The sequence below is a fragment of the Neopelma chrysocephalum genome, unplaced genomic scaffold, assembly GCF_003984885.1.
Source record: "Neopelma chrysocephalum unplaced genomic scaffold, ASM398488v2 Primary Assembly neopelma1_59, whole genome shotgun sequence".
Taxonomy (NCBI): Eukaryota; Metazoa; Chordata; class Aves; order Passeriformes; family Pipridae; genus Neopelma; species Neopelma chrysocephalum.
Window position 1 is genome coordinate 17,200,761 of NW_020897714.1, and position 13,564 is coordinate 17,214,324.

Below are 13,564 nucleotides of genomic sequence, written 5' to 3' on the forward strand. Positions count from 1 at the left end.
GATCAGGTTGTTCAGAGCCCTGTCTCCAGCCCCGCCTTGAGCACTGCCGGGGTGGAGAGTCCACAGCTTCTCTGGGCAACCCGTGCCAGTGTCTCACCAACCTTACAGCAAAGAATTTCTTCCTAATATCTAATCTAAACCTGCCCTCTTTCAGTTTCAAACCATTGCCCCTTGTCCTGTCACTGCCCATATAAAAAGTCCCTCTCCCCACTTTTTATAAGCCCTTTTCAGGTACTGGAAGGCTGAAGTGAGATCTCCCTGATGCCTTCACTTCCCCAGGCTGATCAACCCCAGCTCTCTCAGCCTTTCAAGAAGCTCATGTAACAACATTATAAATGATAAAACACCCCAACAACACCCCAAACTTCAGCCCCACAGACAGATGTGATGACCAATCACCATCAGTGTGGGGGTCTGAACACAGTGTTCCTGAAAGTGAAAATAGATGAAATAGGAAACTATGAAATATGAAAAATGAAACCATGAAAAATGAAAATACGAAAGCATAGCCAAGAAGCAAGTGTCTCAGCGTATGTCTCTGGCATTGATTCTCTTTTACTCAAAAGGTAAGTCCCCCGGAGTTAGTTCTATTTCCCTTTTATTTTGTTATCACTGTTACTGTGCTGACATTGTAAAAAGAATAAAGAAAAAATAAAGGCTGTACTGAACATTCCTATTCTGTACAGACTTTGTAGTGAGTAGCTGAGCAAATAACACGTGAAGCACATGTTCCTCTCTCGTGCCTACTGTACAGCCTTAGCTGCAGGTGAAGGTAAAGCAGCATGGCAAATGTTCATTCCCAAAGCTTACCTTACAGATACACATGGATTGCTCTTCCAGACAATCCAAAGGCTCTAACACGGCTACAGTCTGTCAATCTGAGTGCAAAGGAGCATCATTGTCAGTGTGAAACACATTGAGCATCCTGGGCAGTGACTGGGGTCACAGCCTGGTTACAGAGGGACAGTGGCAGGGAGCTGGCAAAGCCAGCATGCAACTTGACCAGCAAATTTCCATAGAGTCACATGTCCTCCAGGTTCAGGTTTTCCAAACCATCCTCCAGCACTGTTATACAGAAAATGGCTTTTAAAGTATTTAAATAATGGAGTTAATAATGAAATCAATTATAAAGGCTGTTATTCCTTTACAAATACTGCTAGACACTGCACTGCATGGGCAGACCAGAAAGCTGTTTCCAGAAAAGACACAGATACAAAATTAAAAGTTCATTAAGTCTTCCTACTGCAATAATCTTTCATGGAACACATTATGAGGTATAGCTGTTGTGCACCCCCTGCTCCTTTCCCAGAGCAGAACAAGCAGCGCTGCTCCCTTAGGTCACAGACAGGCTGGTTCAAGGCTTCTTGAAGGCTTGGAAAAAAAAATGAGTTCTGTGTTGACACAGAACAGATTTAAAGGCAGTCCCCATCTTTGGGCTGTTCATTTGTCATTACAGTTCTAAATGGGACCCCTGGTGGCCTAGTGGTTAGCATGCAGGACTCTCACTGCTGCGACCCAGGTTCGATTCCCTGGTCCCCCGGGCAGATGGAGCTTGTTAGCCCTGTGAGGCCATCCATCTATGAGAAGGTCACTCTAAACAAACCTACGTCCTGAGGACCTCACTGCCATTGTCCAAGCTCGGTTGGCCCCGGCAGATGAACCTTAGGATTAAAGGGTGGGCTCAGTTCAGCGCATGCTGTGTCTCACCTAAAAAATCCATTGCGCAGGCTGGAAAGGTAAAAGACCTTTCCCCAAATCTTCGTTCGCGAAGACTGGCCATTATTACAGCTCTAAATAAGCCTTTCCAATAAATAATAGTATTTAAATAAATTCATTTTAATGTGAATTGAATTCAGATTCAGGAATACTTATTCTCTTAAACAATAAAAACTCTGTTATGTAACATGAATCATAATATCTTTGCAAAAGACAGTCCCTTTCTTTAGGAAGAGAAGAGCACCGACAATCTCAAGAATCTAAACCCCAAAACTTCGATTAGACTTCACTTTTCCTATCTCCTTCCCCATTAATGCTCTGGGCTCAGTCCCTGTTTTGATGCCATCTGCAACAAAAATTTTAGAAAGATCAGTATGAAAAGGCTGCTGCCAGGTGAAACCACAAAAGGAGTCCAAGATGCAATGGGAGGGAAAGACTCCTCCCTTTTCCGGGCAGCAGAAGCTCTGCACTTTCAACCAGAGGAGCAGGGTTGGCAAAGAGCTTTCTTCTGACAATGCCACTGTCACTGCCTACCAATTCCTGCCATTGCCCTGAGGACTGCTGGGGCATGGAGAGAAGCAAAACACCCACTAACAGATGTGTGCATCCCACACAGCTCTGTGCTCCCAAGATACGCCAGAGCCTGTCACCACCCAGCACATCTGGGGAAAACAACAACCTGAGCCATGCCAACTTCACCAGGAGCTAGGAAGGGCTTCAAAGATGGCTGTGGGAGATGGTGCCAACAGTAATTTCTCCACCCTCCCTAAATCCACCACACTCCCTACAACAGGCAGAGTAGACTGGAGCCCTGGCTGATTGCTCATAGGTTACCCACAGCACCAGTCACAGAACAGGCTTCCCTTCCAAACATCCAGTGCGCAGGATCCCTGCTGGGGAGTTGTAAACAACCCTGTTCTACGGGAATGCAAGGGAGGCAACTCCTTACAACATTTCTAAACAAAATGCCAGATCGCAGTCGGGCAGGCAAATGCCAATGCACACACCACGCCTGCAAGGCTGACGGAGCAGCTCGGCGCCTTTCCAGCCATGATGCAAGCACAGAGGCTGCTGCAGCGCCTGTGGATGGAGCCTGTTGTGCTCTCTCACTTTTAGGGGCTGGGCTAGGCTCTGCCTCAGGCCGAGATCTATGGCACGTGATCTGCTTTGACAAGCTAAGGTAGGAAATGACTCCTTGTGCAAGCCGACAGGGTGGTGGTGTAGGAAGGCAGCTGAAAGGCATTATAAAACCAAACATTCCCCAGCCAGGGCACCCCATGGCTGCTCTTCAAAGAAAAGCTCATTTTTCGGGTAGGAAGCCTCGTCACACACTTAGGCAGAACTGGTCATTAGGAGAAGACTCTTCTGACTGCTGCTGTCTTTCAATACAGGACCTGCTCCAGACTGTGCAGAGAGGCTGGGCTGAAGTCCTTGAGTTTGGCTGGAACTGGGAGCAGCGTGATCAAGGACACGGTGTGCGTAAAAAGACCATCTTGGAAACAGGAGGTGGAGTTTCTTGCAGAGAAACTGTGTATCAATCATTGGAGAAGGCTCTGGAAAATGAAACAGAAGCTGGAATGGCTGTCACTGCCACATCATGTAACTCAGCCTTGTGGTGCTGCCACTGCTTGTAAGAGGCCACAAGCTCTGTGTTACATGAGCTTTGCCTGGACTTGTCTCAGCCTTCCAGGAGCTTTGTTGTAGATTGTTTCACTCTTACAACAGTTGTCTGATGACCAGGTGACTGTTACCGGCACTGTCTTGGGTTTTGTGCAATTATCTGGCGTGACACTTGCCGTGTATGAGTTATTGTAAATGATAGATAGCAGGTGCTAGGGAGAAGCCTGTGTAACTGCTGGGCCTGGAGCACGGCTCCTGGAGAGCAGGAACTGACACAGGAGGTTGCACAGTGGGTGTGCACAGAGGAGCCAGGGGGTGATGGTGTGCCACAGGGCATGGGCTCCCACAGACTCCAGAACAGCTTCCCTTGTAATGTCAGAGCCTCTACCCAGGCTGAGCTCTTGTGTGGGAGGATATGGCTTTGCAAGTCTCGTGCTGAAGGGAGTGTTGGAGGCTTCTTGCTTTGGCCAAGGCTGGGGCAGAACAGGATCTTCTTGGAGACCCTGCAGTTTCAAGAGCCTGAATGCCCCATGTGTACTGAAGGCAGAGTCTGTGCGAACTGGATTGGGAATCGATGAAGGCTGGAAGCTTGTGACTTGTGGCATCAGAAGGATGTTTCCTGTTCCACCTGCACACATATAGGACTAGAACAGCATCCGTTCACTACCCCTGAGCAGATGTGAGGCTGAGAGCTTGGAGTTTCCAGTGAAAAAACTGAACAAACAGCAAGGAGTTTTCCAGAGAAACATCCGACCTGCCTTAGCCACACAACAGCACCAGTGGCAGTGCTGGGTGCTGATAGAGACTCACTGCTGCAGGGGATGAAGGCCACCATCTGCCAACCTGACAAAGCAGATGTGTTGCTTGCTGGGTTCTCCCATCTGGGATGGTATGGAGAGTCTGCCAAGGCTTGTCCAGCCCTCACACTCATTCCTGCAACTGCTGCTCTTCATGTGGGCACCAGTGATACTGCCAGGGGAGACCCCAGGCATACCAAGCATACTTCATGGCTCTGGATACAATGGCCTTGAGTTTGGGAGCTGTGTGGGGGAAATACCTGAGGGGGAAGAGATGCAGCCTGCAGATCAACAACCAGTTGTACAGCAGGTGTCACAGATTTATGAAGGGGAAATCAAGCTTAAGCAACCTGACAGCCTTATGGGATGGCTTGCTGAATGAGAGGATAACAGCAAACGCTTTTTATCTTGAACTTACTTAAGGCTTTTGACACCATCTCTGACTACTGCCTCACAAAGTGAGGAAGTACGGGCTAGATAAACATGGATAAAATGGATTGAAAGATTGGGATCACTGGCACAAAGTTCAGTGGAGGCAAGTCATTAGTGATGTACTCCAAGGGTTGGTACTGGGGACAATCCCTTTTCACATCATCTTCATTGGTGGCCACAATGATGGGGCCAAATACATTCTCAGGAAGTTTACAGCTGTATAAAACTGGGAGGAGAGGTTGATACGCCAAAGGGTTGTGCTGCCATCCAGAGGGACCTCAAAAGGCTAAAAGAATGGCTTGACAGGAAGTTCAACAAAGGGAAACGTAGTCTTTTAGTCTTTCACCTAGGATGAACAATGCCATATGCATCAGCACAAGTCTGGCAGAAAAGGACTGGAGGGTCCGGATGGCAAGTTGAACAGTATCCAACAAGGTGCCCTTGTGGCAGAGGCAGCCAACAGCCTCCTCAGCTGTGTTAGGACTATTGCCAGCAGGTGGAGGAAGGTGATCCTTCCCCTCAGCACCCATGAGCCAGAAGTGAAATGCTGCATTCACATTTGGGCTCCCAAGTATGAGAAAGAGACATGTACACAGTAAAGCGAGCCCAGCAAAGGTCCAGGAAGATGATGAGAGGACTGGAGCATCTGTCAGATAGGGAGAGGCTGAGAGAGCTGAGACTGTTCAGTCTGGAGAAGAGAAGATGCAGAGGGGTCTTACCAATGTGTATAGACACCTTGGGGGGTTAGCGGGTGTGTGTCTGAAGACAGAGAGGCCACGGCATGTCCCTCCTGGAGATACTTATCTGGACATGCAATCTGCTTTAGGTGACCCTGCTTTGAGCAGGGAGGTGGACTAGATGATCTCTAGAGATGCCTGTCTACCTCAGCCATTCTGTCCTTCTGTAACAACAAGTGGCTCTGTGTAGAACAGAGTATCCATGATGACAGAATTAAAAATAAATATATAAATAAATGCATGAGTGTAGACACAGTCACAGGACGATAATGCAGACCTAGGCTATGAGTAATTTCACCAGTGGCCAAGTCACCGGAGTTTTAGGAGCAACAAAGAACAAGGATGCAACAACGTTATTTAAAACGCTCCATAAACAGTAAATTTGGACATAATTGAGGAACGAGGGACCAGGAAAGAGCAAGGTGTATTTTTTTACCTAAGGATGTCCCCAAAACTGAGGGATAAACCACAAATATTACACTCCTCCCCTCAACTAACTCACTGCAAGCCCTCCCCAACTTTGACTTCAGTCATTGACTCTAGGACTCTAAAGGGCATTGGAAGGGGAAGTTTATGTCACTGAACTGCATATTATTTGACTAGAAGCATTAGCATTGTTGGACAGTAAGCATCTGATTGGATTGCTAGAACTTTGAGTGTGAGTTCTTTTTATCGGTCCAAGAGTCCAACAAATAGGTGGGAGTGGAACAACCTACTCTAACTTGGATGCAACTGAATGGCAAGAGAGGTACAGATGACACCCTAATTTTGTTGTCTTCCTGAAATCCTACCACTACTTGAGTCAGCCATAGTATTTCCCCAAATGAGGGATTCCGGTTCTCCAGCAGAATCATGGAAAGCAGAAGGGGAGGGATGTAGAGGAAAGACATGCCCTGCAAATTCAAGACCATTGATCATCCACACCACTTCAACAAACTGAACTTGGCTCAGAGTCAGCATGCACAAAGAGGGACAGAGCAGCTGTGCTGTCACATAAAATGCCTCATGGCATCTTTGGAAGTTGGAAGATCTATAGCTTGCTCTGCAAGGTCTCGAGGCTTCCCCACTTCAGATGCTTTGATGCCAGTTGAGACAAATTCAAATCACATTTTGTGTGCTAACTCAGCAGCACAAATGAAAGCTGTTTGCACTAAAAGCTTTCAAGTAAAGCCTTTTGCAAGTCAGAAAGCTGGGCACACTTTCACTTTGCTAGCCAGTATGTGGTTTCAGAAGGAATTTTATTAATGTTCCATCCTGAGAAGCCTCCCAAGGCTGAAAGTAAATCTAGGCTTTGCTTGGGTGGCGGGGAAGACGACGAAAGCTTACTGGGGAGCACACACATATAAACCATCCCAGACTGCTGCCTTGGCATTCAACATGTGGGGGTTTTGTTTTTGCTCTCCTTTAGAGCAGGTCATGGTAATGGTGGCTTTGGTGCAGAGCTGGTCTGTGCCATGCAGGAGTCAGTGGTATGAGGATTATCCAAAGGAGAATACCAAAACAGAAGGGCTGCTTCTCAGCCTCCCAGGAACTTTCCCTTAGCTTGCTACCAAAAACCTTTTTTTAAATACAAGAATTCATTGCCCTACTTCTGTTTATATTAACAAATCAAGCACTTTATATCCACAAATCAAGCATTTTACTCCCGTTTTTGAAGCGCCTCTAATATCCATTCACATTGTAACACACCATAATTTTTGTTTGGCACTTGGCTGAGATTCCCATCCATCCATCTTCCCCCCCCCCCCTCTTCTTCCATCAGCAGTTTCCCGAGGTCAGCTTGGTCCTGTTGTTTGTTTGGGATCTTGGATACACTGATGCTCACAACACAACCGGCGTTACACAGATGTTGTGCTCTGGTCACATCTGGGTCTTCCAGATGCATTAGGCCCTGGTGAAAGTTATTCCTTAGGCAGTCAGCACTCTATGCACGTGCACAGTGTAAGGCTGGATTTTGGGAAGCCCTCAATGAACCAGCCACATACAAGATGACCAGCGCACAACATGTGGCACGACGGGTTTAACTCCACATGCACGCAGCTACGGGCAGCACACAACTGGGTTTGCTACGTGCATGCTCCACTGCTACAGCATTCCTGTTGAGGAAATCCCCTACACCTGGCAGGTCACCAGATCTGACACAGGGTGACACGGCACCCACATGCCGTCTCGGTGCAGCGCCTGCAGGACGTGCACACAGGGTTACCTTGTGCTCACAACTTCAGTGCCAAAAGGCGCACAATGTGTTACAAGTGAAATAGGATCTTTTAATATCACATATCCAAACAATAGTTCTCATTTCAAAATGCAAAATAGGTCCTTTGAAGATCAGCTGCTCCCAAGCTGTGAGCAGGGTGGGGTACAGCTGACTGGCACAACTGTTGAGGTCAGACCTCGTTTCTTTGGTAAGATACATGCCGGGAACAACGCAAATGCAGAGCTGTACCAAAAGAGTCCGCTTAGAAGACTAATTATTACTCCACATCCCTTATTAGAGATTTGCATTTTAAAACAGTCATATACATTAAATAGCTCTCCGACTTCTAAATAGCGAACATTTGAAGCAGCACATATTCCGCTACCCCCACCATTTTAAGAACAAGCAACACATGTGGGAGAGAAGGGAAACATTAAAAACAGACTGTCTGTCTCACACAGTTTATTTAACAATAGGTAATAAGAAATCAATTTTTAACAGTCTATACAGTGATCGAAAGTTCTTATTTATAAGTAACCAACTTTAATTGCATGATTTACAACATTTGAGGGTTTTTTTGCTTTCTATTTTCAAGTTTTACAGAAAGTGGAAGAGGGTGGGAAAGGGGCATGGGAGAGAGAAAGCAAGCATAAAGAAGAAACCCCAGGGACTTTTTCTCAGGTTGAAATAATCCCATTGGAATTGTTTCTTACCCTCTTTTTTATGTTTTTTTTTTCCTTTGTTAGATGTAAAAATAACGAAAAAATTCTTTCAAGAAAACAGAAACCACAATATATATACTACATCCATTTGGCAGCTGCCCCTGTGTATTTGCAAAAATGTTGTCTTCTCTCTACATGTACAAATTACTTTAATACTTGAAGTTTTTTTTAAGCTCAGACTCTTGTATAGAAAATTCTTGGAGGACAAAAGTAGACTTCAGGAGGGGACTGAGTTATTTAATATTTTTACATTTTTTCAAAGAATTGACATATTTCCAACCAAAGAGGAAAAGACTGGTATTTATTTTTATATATATATATTTATATATATAATGTTTTTTAAAGCAACATTAACCCCTTTTGTCCTCCGGTTTTAGGAAAAGGTTCTCCTGTGTTTTTTCTGTTGTTCTGTTTTTGTGGTGGTTTTTTTGCAGTGACATGAAGAAAAACCAGAATTGGGAAAACGTTTACCATCTGCCTCAGTAAATAATAACTATCAATATTACATATTTTCATTAATTTAAAAAAAAATAAAACCTATTGGAGGCATGAGCAGGGCATCCTTTGGTGAACAACCAAAAGATCATCCTCCTCCCCCAACCTCCCCAACACACACGAGGAAAAAAAAAAAACCAAGAAAAAGGACTGGTTATGATTCCAGCCATAACAAAAATATATTCTTTGTACTCTACTGTCCCTCAGGTTCGTTGTAGGTTTGCTTTTAAAACCACAAACTACTGCTGCAGAGTTCAGATGTATTCCAGGGAAAAATGTTGTTTTAGCTAAGAAAGATTCAAAAAAATTTGTCTTCAGTACAAAAAGTCTTGAGAAAATAAGTTTATTTTCTTTTTTTTTAAATTTTTTTTTTTGCTCCCAAAATGCTACAATGTGTCTAGTGTATGTCTAGTGTACTCTGTGAAAGGTTTGAATTCAAGTCTGAGTTCTCAGAGCTGAGCCCCAGTTCCGTGGCGCTTGTACCATGGAGGCCTGCCATGCCAGGATTGCTAGCAAGCTGGGAAAGCATTGCACTCTGGTCCGGGCTGGCAAAGTGCCCTTGATCCATGGGGTTAGCCTGGGCAGCTACCAGTCCTGGATGTGGGGAGCTGGTCTGCGGGGAGACGTGGTGTGGAGAAGGCTGAGGCTGCATCCGAGGGGATGGACTGGAATGGGGGGGCTGGGACTGGGGCCGTGGTGAGGGAACAGGCTGCGGAGAACGCACTTGATTGGTGAGCGATGAAGGGAGCTGCTGGCCCTGGAGGTGCGGGGACTGGGCCTGGTTGGGGAGCATGTGCTGTTGGGGGCTCATAGGATTGGGCTGAGCTGGGGACCCCATCTGCTGCTGAAGTAGCCTCTGCTGGAAAGCCTGCTGCAAACTGGCTCCTGTCTCTGCACTCATGGACTGTGGAAGTTGGCTTATTTGTCCCATGTTTCCTTGCTGCATCTGCTGCATGTGATGCTGCATTCGCTGCTGCTGCTGTTGGGGATACCCGACTCCCTGGGGCTGCTGAAACTGGCTGTGGTTGGCCATCCCTGGCCCCAGCCCTGGTCCTGCTCCCTGCTGCTGCTGCTGCTGCTGGTGGCGTTGCTGCTCCATCATCTGGTGCCGTCTCATCAGGAGGTCTCGGAACTGGGGAGCCATTCCCGAGTGATTCATATTCATCTGCTGCGCCTGAGGATTCATCCCAGCCATGGCCTGCTGCGGCTGCTGCTGTGGCTGCTGCTGGGGCATGCTGGGCCTCTGCACTCCTGCTTGCATGGGGTTCATGTTCTGCATGGCTGGGTTGGGGTGCACCCCTCCCTGCTGCCCTTGCATGGCCTGCTGTGGCTGCAGGCCTGGCTGCCCCTGCGGGATGCCAGGCTGACCTGCCATGCCCTGCGGGTTCTGGGACCCCGCGTACTTGGCGGCCCGCTGCTTGATGAAAGCAGCCAGCAGCTGAGGGTTGGAGTGAAGGATGTTAAGCACCTGCTGCTGCTGCATGGGTGAACTGGGAGACCTGAGAGTCCGCAGTAGGTTTTGTAAGGCCGCCTGGGGCAGAGGTGGTTGTTTGGGCTGAGCAGTGCCAGGTACTTGACCCATCCCTGGCTGAGGGGGCATATTCATTGGCTGACCCGGCTGGGCTACTGACATCATGGATGGCCTCTGCATTCCTGGCTGCAGCTGAGCTTGGGGCAAGGCCCCCTGCACCCATGGTGGTTGCTGCTGAATTCCCGCTGGCCCCATTCCTTGATCTATATGACCACTAGGACCTCTGCCTATCTGTGGAGGGTTCATTCCCATAGGTGGCATCTGGGGCATCTGGTGTTGAATTGGCCTTTGGAAGATCTGAACCTGTGCCATCTGGCGCTGGGTCTCTGCTGCCCGCTGGATCTGCATGGCCATTTCCACTGCTGCCGGAGGAGGACCCTGAACTGGTGGTTGCGGTGGCTGGGGTGGAGTTGGAGGCGTCACCTGGCCACCTGCCTTGCCCTGGGATACAGCGCTGGGGGGCTGAGTTCTTGGCATGGTGTAGGGTGGCATGCTGTTGGGAGGCGCAGGCTGAGGCTGCGACACAGGCTGAGGCGGAGGCTGGGGCTGTGGGGTTTGTGGCGTTGGGGGCTGCTGGCCCGTTGGAGTCGTTGGGGTGGCTGGTGTGGGCGAGGGCAATCCCTGCTGCTGGCCTGCCACACCGGTGCGCTGCATACTCGCCATCCTCCTTCGGAGCATCTGCGCCTGTTGCAGGCGGTGCTGAAGCTGTTGCTGACGGAGCTTGTGTTTGATGTTGAGGCAGAAGGGCACGGGGCACTTGTTCTCCTGGCAGTGCTTTGCGTGGTAGCAGCAGAGAGCAATGAGTTGCTTGCAGATGGGGCACCCTCCATTGGTCTTGCGTTTGCAGCCTTTGGTGTGTTGGACGACCCGTTTCATCTTCTGACAGGATGGCAGTGAGCAGTTGGCATTCCGACACTGGCAGGCATGGACCAGAGACTGGATACAGCGCTGAATGCTCAGGCGGCGGGAATCACCAGGGCTCTGGGTGGTGGCAGTCTGCTGGTTGTTGCTCTCATCATCTAGACCAAGGCCTAATTTCTCCATCTTGTGGTCATGGTTTTTAGTGTTATAGCAGGTGATGCACAGGTCATAATCCTGGAAAGACAACAAAGGAAGAGTTATCAGTGTTCTTGAGACTACATACAATAAAGGAATAAATGACGTCATGCCGCCTCAACAAATTACTCCCAGTCTGTTCCAGGCAAATTGTTGCTCTAGGGAAAAATTCAATCTTTTATGCCACACTGAGGTACTAGAGAAGGAATAAATCCAAATTATAGCCAGGGAAAGTGTGTGGGTGTACAGGCATCTGAAAGTTACACATATACATATACCTTGAAAAACAAGTTTGCCCTGAGCTAATAAGCCACATATTATTCAGCTGGGCCAGAAAAAACCCTTTCTTTCCCAATAAGAAAGGAGAAGAAAGAGGCAAGGAACAAATAGCTGCCCATCTGCTCCTGCTTCAAAAGAAGAGGGCAAGAGTGGCAGAGGAGGTACCAGTTTTCAAAGGAGGAGAATGAAAGCTGCATTTTTCATTTGCAGATACGAGTTAAACAACAGTGTGTGCTGAGGGAGGAACAGAACAGCATTTACATTCTGTGAAAGTGACAGCACATGAGTTTGGGCTCAAGAATTGATCTTTAAGGAAAAGACCCAAGTTCTCAGGAGTCATTAATTTAGAATTTATTTTTTGGTATGTAACAGAAAATAAAACCATATATTATTTTAACCAGAGCAAATGGAATCATCAGCTTTTAATCAGAGCTTTTCAGAACCAAATCTGAGACAGCTATTCCCTTCCTGCAGACAAAAAAACTAAGTTTCAAGTCAGAGTCAATGATAGTCCAGCTCCTGGAGGGCACAGCATTGAAGATTGAGTGCAGTGGTCTGGAGTAGTGGAGGAGTTGCCCAAGTACTGGGATCTGACTTGTAGCATAGCAAAACCCAGAAAACCAGCAGAGCACCCTATTTACAGAAATAGTGCAGCCCAACACTTTGACTCTTCAAGAAGAAAGTATGCACTGGTCTTCAGAAAAATCAGCTCATCCTACCATTACAGCTCAAGCAACTGCTACAGTTCCAAACTGCTTAAGTAGTTCAAATGAACTACAGGAAACACAATTCTACTTCAGCTCTCCACAGACTGAAAGTAGAAGACAAGAATCACTCCAAGCAGCAGATTAGTAGAACCGCTTATTCTGGAAAATGTTTTCTCTCCTTTCTTTCTCTACTGCCAGTGGATGAACTGTACAGATCTTTTTCCATCAGTTAACAATGAGAAATCAGTTCAGGTAAAAAGCACTTTGGGCACAAAGACACAGGGACAGAAGCAGGGAAGACTTCACCACACATACCTCACAGACAGTGCAGTGCCATCTGGTCTCCACATGATGCTTGCACTCATTGCAGGTGTAAACAAAGCGGTCTTGGCTTTGTGTATGCAGTTCCACCAGCATGCACATGGTTGACCACTGGGCCCTTCGTAGTGAGGAGAACTCCAGGTGCTTGTCTCTAGCAAGGGTTAGGAAAGCATCACGTCCATCCATCAGGTCACATGGGATGAGTGGGTCAGGCTCAATGATGGGGGGCAGGGAGTTGGCTGCAGGGCCAGCAATGAGACGGATGACAAAGAAGACCTAAAAAATAAAAAAACCTCATTACACAAAGAGTCCAATTCCAAGATCAACTAACACTTGAATGACATGTTGCCAGGTGGTGTGCTTGGTAAGGACCTGGAAATCTCAGACCTCTGGGAGCCCTGCAGGTTCACCTTCCTCTGAAGCATTAGGTAAGGGGCACTGGACTGAACAGTAAAACTGTTGTGACAATCTAGACTGTTAGGAAGTTCTGCACAAGTGCAATTGCATTTATCCCCACTGCCCTCGCAGCAAAGAGCGCCCAGACTTACTGGCACTTGTCTGTCTGGTGTGCCTCTCAACTCTCCAGCCAAACCTGTATCATTTACAGAGCATGACTGTTTGAAGTATCAAAGCTCTGTACACCTCTTTATTGAAGTAAAATACATATTTCTCATTCAATCAACTCTTACCTCCTTGTGCTTCTCCATAGTGGCATACAGCTTTTGGGAGAGGTCATTGGACACATTGGGCATGCCAGGCTTTTTCTTATTGCCACGACTCAAGCTGCTCTTGTTCTTACTTGTCTTCTTATTGTTCTTCTTTTTGGCATTTTTGCTGTCTCCCTTGCTCACCTAGTAGTTTTAAAGACATTTCATGTCAGGTATCCAAGTAACATTTAGCATTTTATTACTTTCAAATATTCTGTAACTGCAGGACAAAACACTTCACAATAAT

At 47.2% G+C, this 13,564-nt stretch overlaps 1 protein-coding gene across 3 annotated transcripts in view; it reads right to left on the reverse strand.

The window, feature by feature from the left end:
* Nucleotides 1–7,928: 7,928 nt before the first annotated feature.
* The window catches only part of EP300 (E1A binding protein p300), a 62,033-nt gene continuing 56,397 nt past the window's right edge, over nt 7,929–13,564 (reverse strand). For 2 of the 3 annotated variants that reach the window (XM_027680151.1, XM_027680152.1), the window contains exons 30-32: nt 13,300–13,461; nt 12,605–12,886; nt 9,114–11,342 (exon numbers count right to left, since the gene is read on the reverse strand). In XM_027680151.1, coding sequence (XP_027535952.1) covers nt 9,114–11,342; nt 12,605–12,886; nt 13,300–13,461 — 2,673 coding nt within the window. Of the gene's footprint in view, nt 11,343–12,604; nt 12,887–13,299; nt 13,462–13,564 lie in introns of all 3 variants that reach the window. The other variant, XM_027680150.1, reaches the window with a different exon arrangement.